Raw genomic sequence first — 24082 nt, forward strand, 5'->3', positions numbered from 1 at the left:
CTTGTTGCTGTGTGTGAGGGAGAGAGAGAGCAGAACTGATCTCAGCAACTTGAAAACGAAGCTTATGTAGAAAACTAGTCTTAATTAGCAGCTTAGACTACCTTTGTTACCTATTTAGGGAATTCATTGGCTGTAAACTTTAGAACTTTTCACTTTCTAAAATTTGGATGTGAGTTGTTACTGGCTGTCTGTTTAGTCTTTCCTCCAGTTAGTGGCTGGTAAGATACTATTTTTTTTTTTATCCTTCTGTTTTCCCTTGTGGAAGATCTGTAGCTTTTTACAAGCCAATTAATGGTATTGACAATTCCATTCAAGTAACTGTCTATGCACATGCTCTTCCTCTGGCTTTCAGTGTCTTTGCCACTTAAGTCCAGGATGACAAAATTATCGACTTCACTTTCTTTTGTGCTTATCTAAAATCAGTCTTCCAAGGAAGAAGTATTTTCCCCCCATAATTTGTATCCACTTCTCCCAGCTCTGTAGAAAATGGCAAGTATTAGGAACATAGTCCTTACTTTCAAATTTTCTTACTAGAATTGTTCTTACTAGAATACTGTCCTGCTTGTCAAACTCCATAAGCGGACTGCTAAGGAAAGCCTCATGTGCCTTTCCCTTGCACATTATATGCCTAAATGTGAGAGGAAAGAATAGTGTTTAACTTGGATGCAATTTACTTCAAGTTGCTTTACCTTCAAAAAAGTGTGTGGGGGAATGATCTCAAAGATGCTTCTGGAAGAATGGTCTTTGACAATACTGCTGAGGCGTAACAACAGTTTCATCAAAACTCAATCTAGTTACATTGCTTTGCAGTTGTTTTTACAGCATCCCTTATATTCTAAGCTAGAACTGTAGGACTTCATGTGTGTGAAGATAGTTTGCTTTGAAATGGATGAGTGCCCTCATTTAGGAAATTAGTACTTCCTGTGATTTCTGGCTCATGCAAGAATTTCTGGGATTCAGTAGCTAAGAATTTGCAAAAATTTCTCTCCTCTATTGCATGGTGCGGGCATAAGGTCTCTCTCTTTAAATTATATTGGATTAATTTTATAAAAATTCATTAGTGCTTTTTATCATTCACACTGTAAAACAGGTTTTCAGACCAAAGGTGACCAAACAAAGAGGCAGGAGACTGGTTAAAGCTGGCATTTGGGGAAAAAAAAACCCAAACCTTTTAAGCTTAAGGTAGGCTTTTTGGAGAAATAATCTTGTGGAAAAGGAAACTAGCTGCAATTCTGTACTATTTATAGGTACCATATAATGGATATGAATTCTAAGGTTCTTTCATGATAACTTTTTCTAATTATATGCCAGAGTTAAGCAGTAGTTGGAAGCAAAATAAGCATGTAATGTTGAACCTTTTAAAAAGGAGAGCAAAATGCATACCAGGAACGTATGGACCACAAACTACATGGTTATATGTTAACAGAATCTTAGGAAATTCAGGAAGCATAATCCTTCCTTGTAAGGCTATTATTGCTTTTGTGGCATTGGAAATGTCATTACACCAAAAATCCACATGGATCTGGTTCTTCAGACACTGAGGAACGATATGGTGCTGGCAAGTATAGTAACTGTGTGTGGGTGAAATTAGGTAGACTCAGGGAAGAACTGAAGTGGTAGTTAACTCTGGAAAGGGGTGTGTGCTTACAGAAGCTCTTGAAACCACTGAATTTTAAGCACCTAATTCCGTAGAATCATAGAATGGTTTGGATCATCTAATCCAGACCTCCTGTTGCGGGCAGAGACATCTTTCATTAGATCTGGTTGCTCAAAGCCCCATCCAGCCTGACCTTTAACACTTCCAGGGATGAGGCATCAACAACGTCTCTGGGCAACCTGTTCCACTGCCTCACCACCCTCATTGTGAAAATATTCTTCCTTATCTAGTCTAAACCTACTCTCAGTTTAAAATGGTTGTCCCATGTTCTGTAACTACAGGCCATAGTAGAAAGTCTCTCTCCTCTTTCTTGTAAGCCCCCTTTATATACTGAAAGGCTGCAATAAGGTCTTCCCAGAGCCTTCTCTTCCCCAGGCTGAACAACCCCAACTCTCTTAGCCTGTCCCCAAATCTGAGCCTTTCTTCACAGGAGATGTGTTCCAGCCCTCTCACCATATTTGTGATCCTCCTCTGGACCTGCTGGGGACGCCAGAGTGGGATGCAGTACTCTGGGTGGGGTCTGACCCAAGGGGAGTAGAGGAGCAGAATCACCTCCCTCGACCTGCTGGCCACACTGCTTTGGATGTAGCCCAGGATTTGATTGATGTAGGAGTTGGAGTTTGGAGACTGGTCCTTTCAGGCTCTTTCTGCAGTCAATGGTACAATCAATGAAGAGAGGGTGAGAGAAAAAGCTGCTTTTGGGAGTGACTTGGAAAAGGAGCCTATCCCAAAGGTATATGCTGTACCTTCAAATACTTATGGTGTGAGTAAGTGGCATTTTGAGAGCTGGCTAGTGACTGATTAACCCTGTCATTTCCTTGAGGAAAAAAAGCTGATAAATGTCAGGTTCTCCATGAATTGTCGCTCTGCAGCTAAAAGCCTTGTGGGATGGGAGAAGCTTAATGGGATCTTGTCAGATGAGAGACTAGTCACCTAACCGATGTGTCCTGGGGCAGGGTCATACATGTTATGGGTAGTTTTATTTGGGCAGTGGGAATGGGCTGTAATATATTTAAATATGGCTAGTTTTGTGCATTTTGTATGCTGATGTCAGAGTACCACAGTTACCTTCTCATTTCTTGGAAGACCCTTGATAGACACAAAAACCAGCATGTTCCTTTTCTGCACAAAAAATGAAATGAGTTGCCTGTTTTAAACTCCCTTCCTTCCCAGTCTAGTCATGATGAATATTGCAAAGTGTACGTGCTGTGTAGGGATGCAGGGGCAGATGTTATCAAAGTAACAGTAATCTTCAGATGCTTGCCCAGAGAACTGAAGTCCTTCTGGACTGGTGGAAATAGCCAGAATGTGGACTTCATATCTCATTTCTGTATGCTGCATCATTGAACTGTGTTCTGTAGCCATTGCTAATTGTGCATAACAAATGTAATACAGACCAAATTCAAAATCTATACTGTGTTCTCACCTTAGCCATCCTTATTGTGTACAGCCTTCCCTTGTTCTGTATAAATACGGGGACCATGCCCGTTCTCCCATCTTTCCTTTCTTTTTGCAGTCTTTAAAAATGTGAGGAAGAAGTAAATTTTAGATTTTACATTCCCCTAGCCAGCTGAAACTTGCTGGAAAGAGTGCAGATCGGACCATGTATTTTTGTAGGTGCCTTAGATCTTCATTTCTTCCAACTTTGCTTCCTTGTTTCCCAAAGCCTGACTTCTCGTCTTGCATGCTCAGCTGTGTGGTGCTCCTGACGTAAGGTGAAAATGTGTGACTTCTATTATTCAAATAAGAGAAGGCAGTTGTCCAGTTTTTATTGGCTAAGCATCTTTAGCTTTTATATTAGTCCTTTTATCATCTATCTTAATTTTCTCCTAGGTTTTTCCACACTTCTCTTTCCACCTTTGTAATTTCAGCTTCATTTTCACAAGAAGATAGCATATGTCAAACTGTGCTTCCCAGTGTTTTCCTCAGAAGCTTTTGCTGGTGTACCCCAAGGGCTTGGGTGCTTCTAGTCCCATTGCAGGGACTGGGATAAAAATGGGACTGGGAAAAAAATGGGATATATAGTGTTGTCTGTTGTCACTCCTAACGCTGATTTTTCTGTCCCCTTTAATCGGGGAATGATGCAGCTGTCCCTGGTAAAGCACAAGGGTAACTCATCTCAGTTTTGTATTTTATAATTTTACAAGACATAGTATATTTAATGTATGTGGTCCACTGAAAATGTAATTTCATCCTAGGTAACTAGGGAACATGTGTCTCTGTCTCTTTTTTTTTTTTACACTGCAGTTGATGTTGTTTTACCTATTGCAGTGAATTGCTGTTGTCCAGAGAGTCATCTGCTTTTGAAATGCTTATTTTGTAGGGCATGTTGCTACTGATAATCTTTCTGCAATTAACACAAAGGAAAGCTGACTTGCTTTGGAAGAACAGCAATGTGCTTTGGTTTCGATCTTAGTGGCTGTTTCTAGTCTTACTTTATTTTGGAGGAGACCACTGCGGTTGACATGAAGGAGTATTTGTGGTGTTCCCTATCTGTAGACCGTGTTGGGTTGTGAGTTTCTCTCAAACTCTGACAGGAATGCACGGGATAGACACTTCAAACATTTATGGACTACTTTCTTGCTATTAGTTTCGTTCTCAATTATTGATTTCACATTCTTTTCATTCTTCTAGCTCAAATAGTGAATACCAATATCTACAGTTACTTTAGGTACAGTACTGAATAAGTATATCTGGTTTGTACTGAAAATTACATTTTTAGCCAATGTTGTACCTTTTAAATTCAGTTTGGTTGCACCCTTACACCAGAAATCATCTGGAATGCTGAGATGGAAAACGTAATTATTTCAGTTACTGCATCCTCCACCTGGTTCAGCTGTTGCCTCGTGCTCAGTAATTTCACACACATACTCAGTGTCCGAGGTGTGTGTGGTAGCTTTTGCAGTGAGAATTACTACAATATTAATGCTTTTTACAAGCTTCTGTGAAATAGCTTCTTATGATAGTAGACTTGGAAAAGTACTTAGGGTTTTCTTGGGGGTTTTTCTTTGTTTTTTTTTCTTTACCCTTTAGAATATAGATGACATTTTGCTTGTACATTTTCTGTTGGGTGTTTCTAGGGGACCAAGGACTGTTTGTGTTTGAGAGCAGCTGCAATGCTCTGTGGTGCATTTGTGTTTCTAAATGCAGTTGGTGAACAGCCACTGATGGAACTGTGTCTCCTGTCTGAGTAGACTAGATTGCTGTTGCTTTTGTGTCTTACGGATTGAAACAGGTAACCCCCCATGACTGGTTTTCTCTCCTAGGTGAAGATTAGGATTAGGGAAAGACTCTGAAATTGTTAAAGTCTGGCTTCCTTAAGTTCCTTTCAGAGACTTCAGAAAGACTCTTGACTAACAGTGCAGCCATAAAATTAAGAGCAGAAGGAGAAGAAGTAGTGATTTAGTATATTGTGAAAAATCTCTACTTGTAATTGAGAGGAAGAATTACACTTTCTAGACAGAATGTGTTATTAAATCACAAAACGTATTTGAAAAATAACAAGAAATGTGTATTTTTCTTGCAAATGACTAAAAATCCCGTTTTTTAACATACCTTAAAAACAGCAAAATGTTAGTGAACATAGAATGTATTCAGGACCTGTTGGTAAATTTAATGAAGAGCTATATCTCTGCTCTGTAATGTGTCAGAGGTAGGTGCTTCAGTGCATCAGCATGCCTTTTGTATGATGTTACTTTATACAAAAACTGTCACATTTTCCCATTTTAAATTGCAGTACACAGGTTTGCTGGGAGCTGCTTCTGTAAGTAGTTGAAATTTAAGAGTAATGAGTAAAAAATTTCCTCTCATTTTCTGTCCTCTTTTTCAGATTGGGTCCACCTTGAACATAATATTTCAGGCTAATGGAACAGCTTTGCTGGTATAAAGTTCATAGGCTTATTCTCTATTGTACACTACTTGGTGGGAAGCTTCATTTTGCTTATTGGGGTCCATTTACATTGGGTTTGGACTCAAGACCTTGGAAAAAGCAGAAAGGGCAGATTAAAGGGGTGGAGGGCAGCGTCTTTGTTTTGTTCCAGGGTGGAGTTACAGTTGTGAGCAAGCTGTGGGTGAGAATAGCAGGAGTATAAAGCATTTCTTCTCCAGAAAGCTGTGTCATTTGAGATGAAGGCATAAACCCATATGTAGCTGACTCCCATAAGAAGAGAACCTAGCCTGGGACTGTGATCGGCCACAGTTAGCCTCTGAAATGCATGGTAGGTGGTTGGACTGGTGAGGCCGCACCTTGAATACTGTGTTCAGTTTTGGGCCCCTCACAACAAGAAGGACATTGAGTTGCTGGAGCCTGTCCAGAGAAGGGCAATGAAGCTGGTGAAGGGTCTGGAGAACAAGTCTTATGAGGAGCGGCTGAGGGAACAGGGATTCTTTAGTGTGGAGAAGAGAAGGCTGAGGGAAGACGCTCTCTACAGCTGCTTGAAAGGGAGTTGTGGTGAGGTGGGTGTTGGTCTCTTCTCCTAAGTAACTAGCGATAGGATGAGAGGAAATGGCCTCAAGTTGTGCCGGGGGAGGTTAGATTGGGTATTAGGAAAAATTTCTTCACCAGAAGGGTTGTCAAGCATTGGAACAGGCTGCCCAGGGAGGTGGTAGAGTCCCCATCACTGGAAGTGTTCAAAAAATGTGTGGACATGGCACTTTGGCACATAGTTTAGTGGGCATGGTGGTGTTGGGTTGATGGTTGGACTTGATGATCTTAGGGGTCTTTTCCAACCTTAGCAATTCTATGATACAAAGACAGCTGTTGGTGAGTATCCACAAAGGCACAGCTACCCAGTGAGTCACAGAATCACTAGGTTGGAAAGGACCTTCAAGATATCAAGTCCAACCATTAATCCAGCACCACCATGTTCCCTAAACCATGTCTTGAAGTGCCACATCCACACTGTGGATTTTGAACACTTCCAGAGATGCTGACTCCAGTACCGCCCTGGGCAGCCTGTTCCAATGCCTGACCACCCTCTCAGTAAAGAATTTTTCCTAATGTCCTTGTAGCGCTGCTGGCTTGGGCAGTACAGATGCCTTCCTTGTACCTTCTTGGCAGTTGTACTGGCCCAGGTGTTCAAGGGGATTTATTCTATGTTTGATTAGGAATCTGTGTTACTCTTTTTGCTGGGTTATTTTTAAGCAGGATCAATTGCCTGAGCTGATTCACTGGCCTGCCCCGGTTTAATGATATGATGAGGCTGGTTAAGGTGGTGGTTCGCAAGTTGTTGCTGTTGATCGTGGTTTTGCTGACAAAGATTTCTGTTTAACCACAGCCAAAGTGGTGTCTGATGTAAGAAGAGAAATTAAGAGATTGCACCATTTTACTCTTCAACACTTCAATGCGATGGGGAGGGAGATAAGGAGATGCGGGGTAATCTGTAAACACAAGATTGGAAGGCAGCTTGGTGGTGTGCGCATCCTTTTTGTATTCTCATGATAGAAGTGAATCATGGGTCTCACCTAATATGAGCTTGAAGAGAAAGTGTGAAATTCAAAGGAAGATTGGACTAGATTTCTAGAAAACCTGTAAACAAAAATGTAATGTCAGTCTGTGGGTGGCAATGTGAGTATGAGCAGATCCACGTTCCTCTCGGAGAGAAACTGTTCTCCATCACCCCTTCCCTCTCCCCTTCCACTGGTTTGGTTTCTGTGAGGACGTCAGATACCATGTCCCATCTTGACTTGTGTTGTATAGTGTTAAAATTTTTATGTGAGAGTTTTCTCTTGTGTCGTTAGAACGACGGCTTCCTTATTACCTTGTTTCTGTCAGATGATTTTGAGTGGCAGTAGCTGAGTTATTCTCACTTATCTTTTAATTGAATTTGTAATAGGCTTCTGCTAAAATATCTTCACCTATATGGTATGTTTTAACTGCATTTCTTCTAGAGGAATACAGAACCCACTGGGTAAAATATGCTTATTTTAAAAGCTGGAGAGGACTACTGAGACCATAATCAAGGCTTCTGTGAGATTTTGTTCACTTTTTTCTGAATGTAGTACGAAATAGGTGCTTGAAAAAAGGATGTATTTTTCAGTCGCTATCCAAAGTTGATCCATGAAAAAATCTTCTTTTCCCTTTAATAACTCATTACATCTGTTATGTTGCTTTCCCTGTTTAGATAGCTGTCTGGGAGTTACAATATGAAGGTTTTTCTTTCGTTTTACTCTGTGTTACCAGCTGCTTTTTTACTGGGGATAACTAATGATCCTGTAATTCAGTATGTTAATATTGTTCAAAGTGAAGACAAATACTTCAGTTTGATGTGGTCTGAGTACATGGGCTTGTTTGTTTGGTTTTTTTTCTTAAGGTATACAGACAAAACCAATTTGGGTTTACATTTAACATGTGTTTCAAATTTAGTGGAGTTCCTTTTTTAATCTAGATTTTACTTAAGGCTTAGCACACAGTCCCCCTTCCCTGCAACCTAGGACAGAACGTATTCTGCTGTAGGAAACTACTTATTTGGAGTCACCATATCTGATTTTTATTTTTCCCTGGGACGCTGGAGGATTAGAGCAGATTACAGTGTTGGGATAATGTCTGACTCCTTGTGTTCCATTTAGTAATAAATAAACCCCTGAAAAATCTGAATGTTGCTATGGTGATATTAGTAAAAGCCTGGGATATGGAGTGAGCCGCTTAGAAGCATAATGTCACTTACAGTAATGAGCACGCCATCATTAGAATAGTGATGGGTTTACCTGATGCTCTGTAACTTTGATAGCTCATGCCAGATTAAGCATGCAAGCGAGTAAGTAAGTGCAATTCCTATGAATATGCTCTGTTTAATAACTTGCAACTACTGACCTTTTAACAAATGGAAATTTGTGTTTTATCTGTTTACGTTCTAGCTTTAATGTGTTAAAATATCACTGAGAAACAAGCAATAACCTCCAGTCTTTTTATACTGCCTTTCACATGATGGTCATGTTGAATTAAAACAAAAAAAAAAATCAGTTCACAGCAATTTTGATTTAAAATGTGTAAACACACACCTTTCTTCTGAAAGTGTGGAATATAAAAAGTAAGATTGCATTAAAATGTGGTTTGTTTTTTGCTTTGTTCTTTTTTTTTTTAGTCTTTATAACCTGGCTTCGCTGGAACTTAGAGAAAATTTGCTGACATATTTACCTGAGTAAGTGACATTTCATGTGTTTGATTACATTAGCAGAAAATGTTCTTATTCTTAGAATCTGCTAACGTTCTGAAACTGAATGACAGCTAGGAAAAATACTGAGCTCTGATTGACAACTTGTTGTACTTGCTTAGTAGCAGGAGCCTGCAGTCTGTGCAATTGGTTTTGTTCTGTAAAAATATTCTGTATAAAATGCAGCAGCACCAAACATTTCTTCCTGCATTGACCGAGCAGTGGGAGTGATGGTTTGGGTTGTTCTCATGCTGAAATTTCATAACTATGAAAGTAGGGTAATAGGCTCTCAGAGGTTTCCACTCTAGACCTTCATAGCATTTAAATAAGTGTTCATGTTCAGGGCTAAGTAGCCAAAAGCTTCCAAAACCTGCAGATCAAAGCCTTGGGGACAAACTAGGCCTAATGATGTCTGAAGTCTGACTCCACCCACCATGATTTTTGGGGGAAAAAAAAGATACCTATAGATGTATCTGTGCTGTCTGTACTGTGGCAGAGGAATTGGTGGTCTTTTGTATAATTAATCTGGTATTTTGGGGATCCTATTTGCCTGGAAGAAGCCTTTTCTTTCTCTGGTGAAGGAGTTTCCTTCCTTCACTACCTGGCTGCTTCTTGCAAGAGTTTTGGTGACTCCTATTCTGCTTGTTTAGATAATTTAATAGATACTGTAATAGATTTAACCTGTTTTAATCAGAATCTCTTCCCTAGTTGCTTTGGGGTCCTTTTTTCTTGTCAATCTACCCAGTACCTTGGTTGTGGCTGTTGATAGCCATGAGCCATGAGGCACTTCAAGTGTCTGTGGTCAGAAGATATGAATTGCTAGCTAGGTTTTGCCATGAGGTGTCAGAACGAAGCCTCACAAATGTTGACAATTTTATTGCTCCTGGAAAATTCTGACTGTCAATAACGTAGCTGACAACTCTCACTGGCTTTCGTGCTACTGCAGCTTTGGGGAAAGTAAGCAAAAGCTCTACAACAGGCTGCTTTGAAGTAGAAGGATGGCCCTCTGTGTCTGTTAGTGTTCAGAGAACTTCTTTTACATCCTTTTGGGCTTTCCCCTGTTTGCATTTTCACATCCAACCTGAAATACTTTAGAAATGGATAGATCATGTTGAGAAGATACATGATGGATTTATTGAGTCTTGAGTCACACTGTTACATGTGATCACTATGGGGAATTTTTATCCAGTTGCATAACTGTAAATTCCCCTTAAAAATAAATCTAACCAACTATACTAAACTATGTGGCCCTCATTTTGAAGGGCATACTGACAAGCCAAATTATTTTTTCAGTAAGATACTACTGCAAATAGTCTATGCCTAGTAAAATAACTGTCTGTCTATAATACGTTGTAATTTGAAATACGGGTTTCAGTAAAATGAACTAATTCAAATACATGGAGTTTCTGTTACTTTAGTCTGATGTGGTTTTGTTTTGACTTATCTCATCTCACAGATCACTTGCCCAGCTGCAGCGACTAGAAGAACTTGATTTAGGAAACAATGAACTGTATCACTTGGTAAGAGAACGTGCCACTGAAGGTGCATGTTGGTCTTGTTTTACGCATCATTTAGATTAAATAGATCGTAGGATATCCAAAATTGAAGAAAGAAAAATGTATGGAGGGAAGGTTTTTTTATACGTGCAGATGAATTTTGGCAGTGAGTTGGTGCTTCCCGTATCTAAGCAGATACGGGAAGATATTGCTTCCCGTTCAGCATAATATTACTTTATCCAAAAAACTGCAGCTGATCTCTAGAAAATGAGAGCACTGCACAGATTTTTTTTCTACAGAAGGAAAAAGGAGTGGAAGGGCATAAACTCTTGTCTGCACTTGTAATTATGATGAACAAATGGGCTTCTGTAGGGAACTGGACAGGCTGAGTGCAGATGAAAGCTCAGCTATTTCCGGGGTGGGAGTAGGAATCTTTGGGAAAGGGCTGAGGGTTGCAGTGTCTGGCATTGTGGCAAATACACCTACCAAAAGATATCTGTCATCTCCCTTAAGCTGACTCAATTAAATGTTGGATTTGCAGTAGATGAAGAGTGTGCATGCAATTTGTTAGTGCATGTCAGGTAAAGTATGGTAGCTTGTTAAGCTATAACAATTAATTTGTATGATGGAGTTCCCAAATGCTTACAGTCACCCTTGCTGCATTTAACCATGGTACCTCTAAATAGTGCTTGGAGTAAGGTTTGGTTTACTCAGACTGTAATTACGGGGTGGCCATTTGGTTTTGACTTAAAGCTGCTATGCTACTTAACATTATTACTTTTTATGCTGTAGCCAGAAACAATTGGTGCACTTTTCAATCTTAAAGACCTCTGGTTGGATGGAAACCAATTAGCCGAAATACCTCAGGTAAAGATGAGTTGTACTGATACTGTTTTGAAGATGCTTTTAAAAGAAAACCTTTTTGTTCATACCTAAAGGGAGGTGATTTAAAATAGAATAATCTTCTCAGTTCACTTTGCCTGGGTTTGATTTTGGATGTGTGAGGGTTTTCTCTCAAAAAGTTCCTCTGCAATGGATTGTACATAATATCATATGTTGTCAGACATTTTCTTTTAAACATCTTGATAAAGGAACCGTTCCCTAATTGGCACATTGTTCAATTTATAGGATGACACATCCTCTGTTTACAGTCCTGGCCCAATGATCAGGGAACCACTAGTTGGCTGAGTTAACCCTGAGCTCTTGTATCTATCTAAATTGCAGTTTTGACAGTTTGAGGATGAAGCTTCTTTTGCAGTCATTATCTTCCATTCACATACAGTGTTTGGGAGAAGTACAATAATAGAACTGTTGCCATAAATAGAAATTTTGATTTATGCAGGCAAATCCCCCATCTGACATCAGTCATGGGATGAGGAGCCTTAGCATTTAAAGCTTACAGCACTCTAAATTCCCTTTCCTAAGGACTGTGATAACACGTGGGATGGTTTCTTTTCCCTCTTCCTTTAAAGCCAAGTCAAAACCTGTTTTCTCCTGTTCCTCACGCAGTTTGCTGTTATTTGCTGTATTACTCTCATTGTCAACAGTGTAACTTGGAAATCAGTTACAGTTTAGTGGGCTTTGTTGATTTTGTTGTTGTTGGCTTGGCCTAATAATTTTTAAGTAGATGTAGTTAAACACTGATAATCATTCATAAAAGGTCAAGTGTGACTTCAGCAGCTGTTTTTGTTGAAGCTGGCCATTATTGTGTATTTTGCCTAATGTCCAAAAGATGAAATTGTAGGATAGAGGGTGTGTGTGTGTTTTAATGAAACATCCTCTTGAGAGGCAAACATTTCTAAAATAAAAGGACTGATCTTGTGAGTTAGGATCAAGGCTGTCACTGTATGAAAATTTCATATATGTAAAAGTAAAGGACACGTCTGCCCCAGCTATTCTGTTCTCTGAGATATGATTTGGATGACTAAAATGAGAACTATTATAGAGCATGTATAGGGGTGTCTCTGTACACAGGGAATGGCAGGGTGCTCTGATGGCTAATGAGGACAAAGGTATTTCTCTGTCAGACTTTTAAGCTAACTGGCGGATTACCATTGTAAAAAATTAAGTAATCATTAATAATTGTAGATGATGGCAGTATAACTTGGCAGTTCAAATATGCTTGCTAGAGCAACACTCCCAATTCCTATTTCTACATTTGTTGCAGTTGGGAGATGTGAAGATACGAAATCCCTAGATGTCATGGCATGTTGCTGTATCAGACAGGAGAGACTAATCCTAATTTGCCTAGGGTTAATTGGGATGGGCAGACTTTTAATTACGTGACGGTTGATAATCTGTAGTTCTGAAAAAACAACTTTGCAGCCTTTACTTGAGGAAAACTCCAGTTTTGGCTGGTGCTTGCCTGGGTGTGCACAACATACCTTGTCTGACTACTGAAGCCAGTCTTAATAGTTAGAATAAGAAACTGTGACTGAGTCGCTTGGTTGGTTAATCATATGTAAAATGCAATTGTTTACTTTTTTTCTGCATTTAGAGGTCATACAAACAATGGCCAATTTAGAGGTCATACAGAGAATTACTTTTCTTTCTGGAATTTCATTGCGATGGTACATTTTTCAAATTGCTTTGTTACATGTTTGGGCATGACTTAAATTTTTTGTATTGTATCGCAGGAAGTAGGAAACCTGAAAAACCTGCTTTGTCTGGATGTTTCTGAAAATAAATTAGAATGCCTTCCTGAAGAAATTAGTGGTCTGACTTCTTTAACAGACTTGCTTGTTTCTCAGAATTTACTTCAGGTCTTACCTGATGGCATTGGTAAGTACAAGGTGAATGCTAACACGCAGAACCATTTAATCCACTGTAAACTGGAAGTAGTTTGTTTTCAAGTCTTTTGAAGTCTTTTTGTGCAAGAGATGAGCTTGTCAGCTTTTTTTTTTTGCTTAGTATGAAATGCTTTATTAATTTAGCATTTTACTTGTCTGCATAATGACTACCTCTTAATCCTTTTTTGGTCTTTACTTGATACCTACCTGAACAAGATAAAAGTTAATTTATTATCTGTTCCTACTGTATCCACATCACCGTCATAACTCTTTAATATTGTAAAATTCTAGCTTGTAACATGTTGTAGGTCACTTGACAAGACTGACTGACTTTATCACTACAAAAAATACATCCTTTTTAGTGAGGATGCGCAATTATCTTCAATTGGACAATGTGATTAATCCTGTACTGAACCCAGTGAAAGGCTGTTCCAGCTTCAGCCCATTACTCCTCACTCTGGAGGATCCAAACTACAACCTTTCTGTGTCTGACCCCTTAAAACAGGCTTAATAACTGAGTGTTTTCTGAAGCATTACCAGTGCCTTTTTAAAATACATGTTTTTACCCCTGCAGTAGTTGTGACAAGTAGTCAGCGAGGCATTGTTTCTCTACTACTCATCACCTGTTTTTTTGGAGTTTCACGGTGCAAGAGTATGCTGCCTTCTTGCAAAAAATCAAAAATCTCCAGGTTCGGCCCCCGCCCCCCCCCCCCCCCCCCCCGCAAAAATAAAGGTGTAGGGGAAGGAGGGCACTTGTGAATGTGGTTTAACTGGGAACGTGAAAAACAATGGACAGACTTGCCCTTTTCCATATGCTACATGAGTCTAAGAAAAGAGAAATGTTTTTCTAGTAGTTAAACTTTGGGGAGTGGGGTGAATACAGTGGGTCCTACAGTTGGCTAGCGTGTGTTTGGTAGAGACTTGTAGCAGCCCTCTCTGATGACCTGAGCTGGCTAGTACAGGTGTTGTACATCAGAAGTGGAGCTGTACCTTCTGAAAGGCTATGACCCATGCAGTCTGCCGGAGGGGAGTTTGTCTGTAACACCAGCTGGTGAACAAGAGGAGCTGCTGCTTCTTGAGAATCCTGTTAAATGGACATCCTTTGCTGAGGAAGGCAATTGCAAAGGCCCAGGCCATTTCACCCTCAGCAAGCTTGCAGATGACACCAAACTGAGTGGTGTGGTTGACATGCCTGAAGGATAGGATGCCATCCAGAGGTACCTGGAGAAGCTTGAGGAATGGGCCCATGTGAACCTCTTGAGGTTCAACAAGGCCAAGTGCAGGGTCCTGCACCTAGATCGGAGCAACCCCTGGTATCAATCCAGGCTGGGAGATGAAGGGATCAAGAGCAGCCCTGTCGACAAGGACCTGGGGCTACTGGTGGATGAAAAGCTGGACATGAGCCGGCAATGTGTGCTTGCAGCCCAGAAGGCCAACCGTCTCCTGGGCTGCATCCAAAGTAGTGTGGCCGGCAGGTCAAGGGAGATGATTCTGTCCCTCTACTGCGCCCTGGTGAGACCCCAGCCGGAGTCCTGCGTCCAGCTCTGGAGCCCTCAGCACAGGAAAGACATGGACCTGTTGGAGCGGGTCCAGAGGAGGGCCACAAAAATGACCAGAGGGCTGGAACACCTCTGCTGTGAGGACAGGCTGAGAGAGTTGGGGTTGTTCAGCCTGGAGAAGAGAAGGCTCCGGGGAGACCTTATTGCTGCCTTCCAGTACTTAAAGGGGGCCTATAAGAAAGATGGGGACAAACTGTTCAGTAGGGCTTGTTGCAACAGGACAAGGGGTAATGGTTTTAAAGTAAAAGAGGGCAGATTTAGACTAGATAGAAGGAAGAAATTTTTGACAATGATGGTGGTGAAACACTGGCCCAGGTTTCCCAAAGAGGTGGTAGATGCCCCATCCCTGGAAACATTCAAGGTCAGGTTGGAGGCGCTCTGAGCAACCTGATCTAGTTGAAGATGTCCCTGCTTATTGCAGGAGGGTTGGACTAGATGGCCTTTAAAGGTCCCTTCCAACCCAAACTATTCTATGATTCTGTTCTATGGTTTCAGTGCAGGCCTAGTTTGCATGTGCATTTTGTAACAGTTTCTGGGTATAATTTTTTTACAATGGCAAAAAAAAAATAGCTACTTATGTGCGTATAATAGCTTAGTTGTGCTTGGAAAATTGGGTAGGGCTACAGTATTTACTCCTTTTGTGTAATATTGGAACTTATTATGTGAAATGGAGAAAATCTGGTATTGTGGTTGAAGTGAACCTCACTGGTCTCTCTAGAAGCTACTGGGAGGACCTCGACTGATCACCAAATTGTTGGTTGTATTGGTGGATCTGCAGAGCCCTCAAAGCAGGGCTCTCACCAACACCAGCAGGTTAGGTCAGCTGTGGCCATGTCTCACCAAGCCTTTAAAGCCGCTGACAAAGGTGGCTTCAGAACCCCCTGGGCAGCCTGTGTCAGTGCTGCACCATCTCCTCATGAGGAAGCTTCTCCAGGTGGGACCTCCCATGTTTCAGTTTGTGGCCATTACTGGCTCATCTTCCGCTGCGGAGCAGAGTTTGGCTCTGTCATCTCTGAAACTGCCCTTCAAGTAGTTGTGGGCTGTTCCTAGATGCCTCCTTGGCTGCTTCTCTGGTGGAGTCAACAAAGCCAGCACTCTTGGCCTCAGCTCACATGTGCCGTGGTCGTCTTGATAGCTTTCTACTGGGCCCCCATCAGCATCTCACTTGAACTGAGGAGTCAGGTGTGAACACAGGACAGGACATGAAACTGTGCATAATTTTACAGGTGTGGCCTCACTGGTGCCAAGTACATGGGATAGAGTAACTTCATTGATCTTCTGGCTGTAATTCTCCTAATGTGGTCCAGACAGTGTTTACTTATTTTTGGTGAGAGCTCACTGCTTGTTCATATTCAGCCTGGTGCCCACTATAGCCCCCAGGTCCTTTCCAGTAGGGCGCCCATCACTTCCCAGCCTGTACTGGTGCATGGATTTATTCTGCCCAGGTGTGGAGCTCGGCACTTCTCCTTGCTGAACCTCGAGTTTCTGTGTAGGTTGCTATCTTTCTGTGTATTAGCTGTCTCTTCATGTTTTAGCATCGTCAGTGAATTTGATATGCCAGCCTATTACAGCTCTTTTGGACCATCTGGGCATGGGCAGGGAGGTGTCAGCAGCTAGTGATGTCTCCTGAATTTTCTGTCTTGCGCTCTGCCTGGGTCAGCTCTGCTTTGCACCAAAGGCTGTTCTGGCACAAAGGAGCAGAACAAGGTGAGCTTTCTGCTCTGAAACAGTATTTTGTCCTTCCTGAGGAGAAGACCTTCAAAGAAGTTTGCTTTCTAAAAAATAAACTTGGGTTTCATGTCTGACTGACTGGGTTCTATATTAGGACAAAGAGACCTTGATCCTGTTTGGGTTTGGGCTGTCACTTCAGTGCAAGCCTTTCCTTCTGTGGCTGAGTAGGCGTAGGTGATCTTCTGAATACTTCTTTATTAATAAACATTGTATAGTTGAGGAAAAAATAGCTAATTTTCTCCTGTTTATAGGCCTTTGGGTAGACATGTCCTTGACATTTACATAGGGTACCATTCAGATTGCAACTTTAATACAATGTAATATGCTTAAATACTGGATATGGATATTTATATTGCACGTGAATTCAGTGATGTTATAAACTTGCAAAAATAGTGCAAATGAAGCAGGGCTTGAATGTTTTTCTTTTATCTGAAAAAAACTATTCATTGTGTTAGAGGATTTCTAAAAGTTTGGCAGCAGTAAAATTTTCTGTAATTAAAGCAGGTATTGGAGGATACTAAGCTAAACAAACATGTTGTTCTTTCTGTCCCAGGAAAATTGAGGAGGCTCTCTATTTTGAAGGTTGATCAGAACAAACTTATTCAACTAACGGATTCAGTTGGAGACTGCGAAAGCCTTACTGAACTAGTTCTAACAGAAAACCAACTGCAGGTAAGCATGGTCATGGTTGCTCAAATGGCTGGCAGTAATAAGACCTGCTGCTATGTGCTGAATCACTTACTTTGTAAGGTTACTCACCCTTGCTACTGCTAAGTAGCAAGTTTCCTTTAAATGCATCATATTTCTTACTTGTTAAATGAATGCTGAAGATCAAGTTGTGTGTAGTAACAGCCTGCCCTTCCAAAGGCTGAAAGAATTACATATTCGCTCTTGAATCTTTCATGACCAGTAAGGGAATTGGAGCACGTGGAGTGCAGCTATCACTTTGTTCTGTTTTTAACGTGGAGTTTCTGCCACGTTGTTTTATTGCCAATGTTTGCTGTGCATTATCTGGATCAGACTTGCTGGAACTGAATAGGAGCCCCGAGCACTGCAGAGTTGCTGTTCCTTGCTCTGCTGATCTACTCCAGCCAAGTATTATATATGATATGTGGTCAATTAAAATAAAATCTCAGACTTCCTTCCAATAAGTGTTTCCTTCCACTATTCTGAAACTGCCTTAACATGGCACTGACACTTGGAGAGCAGAAGTGTTTATAAAAATCTAGGTTTGAGCATTTCTTATGTTAGGCTGGTGCTTGGTTGAGTTAGGAGCTTAAGCCTGTTGGAAGGATGCCTCTTTAGAGGTCAGTTCATAGCACCTAAGTTAGAAGCTTGCCTCTCAATTAGCTGTTTAGGGAGCCTAAAGTTAGATAATAGGGACATTCTGCATACAGCTTCTGCACACAGCTGTCTTGTGTCTATCTTCTTGGTGCAGAGAGAACTCATGAGTGAATTTGTATTAGAAACTGACATTCCTGGACATTTCTTCTGGAAGATAAAACCTTAGCTCTCCTTTGGAAGGCCTGGTAGTAATGAGGGTTAACTGCATTCCAATTTTGAAAATTAATCAGTCTATTGATTCTATTAAATAAAATTAATTCTATTAAATAAATAATCTATTAAATCTATAAATAAGTCTATTAAGTCTATTAAAATTAAAGTGAGATAAGGTTTGTTCTGACTCTGAATTTACAAATCCTGTTTGCATATTACTTTGTTTTTGTTGGCACAGTCATTGCCGAAGAGCATTGGAAAACTAAAGAAGCTGAACAATTTGAATGCCGATAGAAACAAATTAACATCTTTGCCCAAAGAGGTAAGTTTTGTGTGGTTAACTCTGAGATGTGATTGTACACACAGAAAACTCTTGATTTCAAATGCCTACAAGAAATAGCAGGCAGCTTTGATCCACTGGGTATTCTTCCCAAACCAATCACAACCAGAAACTTGTTCATCATATCTGAACAGCAAAAATCTGAATAGCAGCTGTGGTGATTTGGTGGCTTGGAAGTGCAAAATGTCTTTGTAGTCGAACAAGAAGGCTTGGGTCTAATTAGCTTCTAAGTAGTAATTCTTAGTGTGGGTGTCAGGTCCAGCACTATTTGAAGGCTGGGAGTTCTGTTAGAGTGAATGCATGTAAGCATCAATATGCCTCTTCTTGTAGAGTAAAAATAGTACTGGAGTCTTCCTCGCCTCACTCTTGTGAGCAATAGCAAGGGGAAGGCTTCATATTCTGAAAAATGATTCAGAGACTGTTTTGACAGTCTTTTTGGTTTTGGAGATCTCAGGACTACTTTTGCCTTTAAATATGAGTACCTGATGTGACCAAGATCACTGGTACCTCAAATCTTACAGCTATGATCACTAGGACTTCTTGTCTGTCCTAACAGTATATGGAATGAAATGAGGCTAGAATTTCTGTTGTGAAACTAAATACAATGAAGGCCTTACAAGTTCGGTTCAGCAGTAAATTCTAGAAAGAGGTCAGGGGAAGCAGCATCCTGTGGTTGGAGCATGGGACTGTGAGTTGGTTCTGTTTGCACTGCTGTTTCTCTGTGATTTTTGTCCAGGTAGTTCTTCCCCTTAATTTTCCTATCTGTGTGACTCTGAGGTCGTAGCTTTTGTTCACCACTTTCAGTCATTTCAGGAGCAGGTGGCAGTTGATGGATGGGGATTGAGAAGTGTACCAGCTCTGACTAGTGAGCACATACTTTTGCTCAGGCCCGCTTACTTACGGAGCTTGGACAGCCTGAGGAGGAGGAAGCAAAGTGGTTGGGAACCAGGAGATGGGGGAATGCCAATGGTCTGGAGAGGAGGGATCGAGCAGGGGCAGAGGATGCTGCTGTGGCACTAGCAGCAACTATTTCCAGTGGCCCAGGTCTGAGCTGCCACAGGTTGGTCACCTGATCGGGGCTCCATGATAGCCCTTATTGCTCCTTTACAGATTGGCTTGTAAGCTTATGTTTGACGGGGCGGGAGGGTGGGGAAGGTGAGGGAGGGAAGAGAAGATGTGAGTCCTGCAGCTCCTCTAGCAGAACAGTGTCTCCTCTGCAGAGGTGCTGCTGATTCTGAACTTAAAATTGCAGAGGGTGTACCCAGACGGGTTGCGTAAATACTAGCAAGAGGCAGGACCTTGGGAAAACTGTTCCTGGGTTGGGAATGGCAATTTTGATCTTGCGCTCATTCAGCAGAAAACTTTCCACATCTTTACAAAGAACTTAATACATTACACAGGTGTCCTAAACTATCTGCACTTGAGACTCATACAGTTTTGTGTTTAGTCCACCTTTAAGCACAGTCGCTCTGAGTTTGTTATAGCATGTAAGGTTTTTCTGGTACACCTTATTTGCAGATTGGTCATGAATAGCTTATGTAGTGTTTAAGCATTTTTCTTAGCTAATGAAGTTCATGGTATTGGAGACAGTGCATGAGAGTGAGCAGCATGGCTTGGAAGGATAAGGGGCAGGAGCAGGTGAGAGGGGAAGGAGGATCAGCTTCAGAAGCAGGTAAAGCAGGGTGAATATGGAGTGTGTCTGTTTGGGGGGAATAACAGGGTCAGGGGCTTTGTGCAGAACAGTAAAGGGGTTGATGCTGAACAAGAAGCTAGAGACTTGGAACCAGAAACGCATTTCAGAGGTTCAAAGTGTTGCCCAGTTGGTGAAGGAGTTGGGGATATCAAAGGGTGCAGAACAAGAATGTGTGTGGAGACCATTAGTGCACGTGAGAGGGGAGGGGACACCTGCACAAGGGGTGGGGTAAAGTCCGGGATGAGTCTGTGTTTGGAGAAGGCGGGTGATGAGGAAATGGAAGGTGTTATCTGGAATGAGGTGAGCTGGGAAGTTGTAGATTGTCCAGTAAATAAAGATGGGAGAGGGTGGTTCCCAGGGAGCTTGGCAGAGAAACAGAGGAACAGAGCTCCTTGGCATGCACTTCTTTGAAACAGAATATTTTTTTTTTCCTGTAAAGGTCTCCACACCTATGTATCTTTCTCATTAGAGCAAACACTTTGAAGTTACATTTAGCGTAAGATTTCCAGAACGTTTCTTTAAAGTATGTTTTGCTCTGTGGATTTAAAAAAAAATTTTTACGTTGAAAGGAAATCAGGTCTTCTCCAGCTGGAGGGTCACATCCGCCCTCTAGATTGGGGTATTTGAATTCCAATGTGGTAACAGTAACAAATAGAAAACATACACAACTGATGCAATGGTTTGTCTCACAAATACTGTTAATATGCATGTATTGCAGAACCTACCGTCTAGCTAAAGAGACTTTTCAATTTCAGTTTTTCAAGTCTCAGTTTCAATTCCTTGTCCTTAGGCTGTGCAAGAAAACAATTTTCTGTCAAAGTCTTTAGGTTGCCTTCTAACAGCGCTGAAATGCGAGCGTCGAAAACAGAAAGAAATCTACTTCTCTCTGCTCATGTTCCATCTGTTCCTGGAGCTGCATTTTCTTTGTGTAGAATTTTTCTTAACCAGTAGCTTTTTTGCTTTAAGCCAAACATGAATAGTTCTGTGGTACAAGTTTTCTGGTTAAAATTCAGAGGAATTCATTGAAGAGTCATATTTCATAGCTCTAAGAGAAAAAAGTTCTTTGTAAAAAGAGTGCACAAGTATAATGAGTACTGTTTGCTGTAACACAAAGCATCCACAGGAGCAGCTGCAGGGGTGCTGATATGGCAAAGATCCGAATTCTGAGTTTCCCTTTGGATGGCAGGGAGGAACACTTTGGTGTCTTGGTGAAATGTTCCGTTTCTATTTTCCTTCTCATCATAACTGACTTGGAACAAAAACAGCAAAATGCCTTGGTAGAGCGCTTAAGGAAAGCTGAAAAATGTGTCACCCTTTTCCTGTCCTTTGGAAGGTTCTGCTTAACAGTGAGAAACCTTAACATCTTTTCCATTTATTTTCATCCCAAACTGACTAATTAATTAATATTTCAAGCCAGGCGTGAGCTTCTGAGAGCAGTCATTTTCAACAATGCTGCCTGCTATGAGTTGCTTAAGATAGCTCCTGAGATAGTATAGCAAAGATTGGGGTCTCAGACCTTTGCACATCGATCAGTACTAGTACTTGTACACTGGTTCCCCCTTCACAGAAGCTGTGCCAGATGCGGAAGTAGAGTATGCACTGCAGATACTTGTGTTCGGTATCTTCTCCTCTTTTCCTTCCTGCTTTCTCTTGTTCTTTCTGTGCCTTACAGGGTGCTAGAGCAGCTGTGCATTTGTGGTCTTCATCCTTACAAGAAATTAGTGTGGGACAGGCCTTTACTGGTTTCTGTTGGAGAGGACAAAGACATAGAGTCTGGTGGCATGCGTATAGAAAGAATGGAACTCTAGGAGAGAGTTACAGGGAGAAGAGTCCCTGTAACCAACACCATATCTACCTGCTGGTGTCTCTGTCCTTCCCTCCAGAATTATTCCTGTAGCAAAGAGAGCTGTTGTAGACAGGATGGCAAAAGTGATGTGCCTGCTCTAATATAACCTGGTGAGATAATCTAAGAGTTTTAGCTTTTTTTTTTGTGGTGGTGTGGGGTTTTTTGGTGGTTTGGAGGGGAGTTTTGTTTTGTTAGCAGTTTTCTAGGATTAGATTTTGGGTCAACTTGTCAAACCATTACATTGCCAGATTGTTTCAATGCATGCTTGTAAAATGAGTCCCTACCTTTTAGTGTAAGATTTCTTGACTTGGGATTATTGAGGAGTTTGTATGCAAACACTGCTTCAAAGTTTCCTGGTTCAAAGGTTCTTCTGTATCGAGTGCCAATATATAAGGTAAAACGTGGAACAGCTGAATGTATGACCAAGACTTGAGTCACTGACAGATTTCATCTTCAGTATCTCATCTTGCAGCTCCATCCCTTTCTCACTGAACTGAGTGGTGAAACAGACTTCAGCAAGAACCGAGAATGTCTAAACCTGTTCATAGTTACAAATGTTTTTCCCCTTAAACTTGAAAGACCTGCCTGGTGACTCCTTGGTATTGAAATCCCACCCTGGAACTGGAATGCTGGTGAAACTGGTGTGTTGATTTTGGCACTTGCATAAATAACCTCCTTGGAATGTTTTCCAGTTCATGCGCTTTTGTTAATGAGTCTCTACAACCTGCAGAGATCTGGTAATGTGTCCTTCCTGGCTCTGAGGTATATTGTGAAAATTATTACTACAGTAGGTAAAACTGCAGGGTTGGTTTTTTTGGCAGTAACTGTGCTTTTTACATTTTTTCTTTTTTTTTTTTTTTTCCAAACAAACTGTGGCCTCCTTGTTGTTTTGGTTTTAACTTCTGATGTCCCATCCCTTCCCTCATTTGTGTAAAAGTGTGTGTTTGTGTGTCTCAAAGGGAAAAGACATTAAGGAAAAATGCAGGAAAACTTGTGTTGAGTCAGAGGGCAGAGGAGGTCTCTTGCTGTGCTCCTCCCGTACTATTCACCAGTGGTGCAGGGGGTGTTGAAGTGAGTTTGCTGAAGATATTCCTAGCCAATTTAAAGTTAATAGTAGCTGAATAATAGCTAATAATAGTGAATTGGGCAGTTTCTTCCACCTCAAATGTAGTCTACACTTGCAATTAATGAATTAATCTGTTTTATCTGGGGCCAAGGAAAATTCTGACTTTGAATCCAAACAAAATTTTGGTTATGACACCCTGGAAAAGATTTTACAACACAGTAGAAACTGTGTGTAAATTCCCAATATATTTATCAGAGTTATATAACCTAGTGAGAGTTCTTGATGCTGACAGCTATACTGAGAGTTGAATAAGAGAGATGTGTCACTGGACTTGTAAATAGTCACATGCTAAAGAATAATCATTGTAGTATTTGTCACGATGTTGGGTTATTTTGCATTGCTTATAATTGTCTGAAAGATGCTAACTGGTATAGCACAGTAGAATTGATTCATAGCTTTTGAGCAGTTAACAGATGCGGAGATCAAAAGATGTTATTCAACTAACATAACTTGAAGGTCTTCTAAGTTTCCCACCTTTAATTTGTATTTTGGCTTTAGAGCACCAACAATGTGAGGATGTGCCATCATAATCAGTGGAATTTGGTTGATGGTGATGACTGACTGTAATCGACAGCTGGGCTCAAGAGAGGGAGCAAATGGGATTTTTTGGGAGGGATCTGAATGGGAAGAGTGGGTGAATCTGCACACTCCTCTTGGGTTTACCTCCAGAAAGCTGCAAAGGTGTCATCAGCAGGAAAAATCAAATGACAGCCACCAGGTTATTATAACAGAGAAGCACAGTAAAAGTCAGGTGATCAAAAATACATAACTGATGCAGTTGTCAACAACAGTCTGTCTGCAGTAGAGGAGTCATCAGAAACATCAGCAGAGAACTGATTTGGTAGGGCTTGCAGTTCTGGAGGACTGTTTTAAGATGGACTGGCTGTGGTTATGTGGATGTCAAAAAAGCAGAAGGCTGAAGCGGTGAACTCTGGTCATGATCAGAATGTAGAGGGGAGTTTTAGAAGCCAAGTTTACATACTCTCTAGGTATGCCCAAGTCTTACTGCTTCTCCAGAACAAGGAGGCTGTTTTAAGGACGAGCCTCAGACTGAGATAGAAGAAAAGCGCAAAAAAATCCTCCATAGGTGTAGAGTTTTGTGTGGAACACAGAGGGGTCGTAGTGATGCTCATCCTCTGAAGCAAGTCCACCTGAATGCAAATAAGCAGTTTTGTTCAGACTTTACAGTGCTGTAAA

The 24082-nt window shown here is 41.1% G+C and overlaps 1 protein-coding gene across 1 annotated transcript in view; it reads left to right on the forward strand.

Annotated features, from left to right (window-relative positions):
* Window positions 1–24082, forward strand: part of LRRC1 (leucine rich repeat containing 1) — a gene marked incomplete at its 5' end in the record, with an annotated part of 75861 nt that overhangs the window by 43465 nt on the left and 8314 nt on the right. Inside the window, 6 exons of the mRNA XM_081997410.1 lie at window positions 8740–8796; window positions 10265–10328; window positions 11097–11171; window positions 12941–13085; window positions 16937–17055; window positions 18119–18202. Coding sequence (XP_081853536.1) covers window positions 8740–8796; window positions 10265–10328; window positions 11097–11171; window positions 12941–13085; window positions 16937–17055; window positions 18119–18202 — 544 coding nt within the window. The remainder of the gene's footprint in view (window positions 1–8739; window positions 8797–10264; window positions 10329–11096; window positions 11172–12940; window positions 13086–16936; window positions 17056–18118; window positions 18203–24082) is intronic.

Source organism: Phaethon aethereus, assembly GCF_964289735.1.
Source record: "Phaethon aethereus genome assembly, chromosome: 3".
In the NCBI taxonomy this organism is placed as follows: Eukaryota; Metazoa; Chordata; class Aves; order Phaethontiformes; family Phaethontidae; genus Phaethon; species Phaethon aethereus.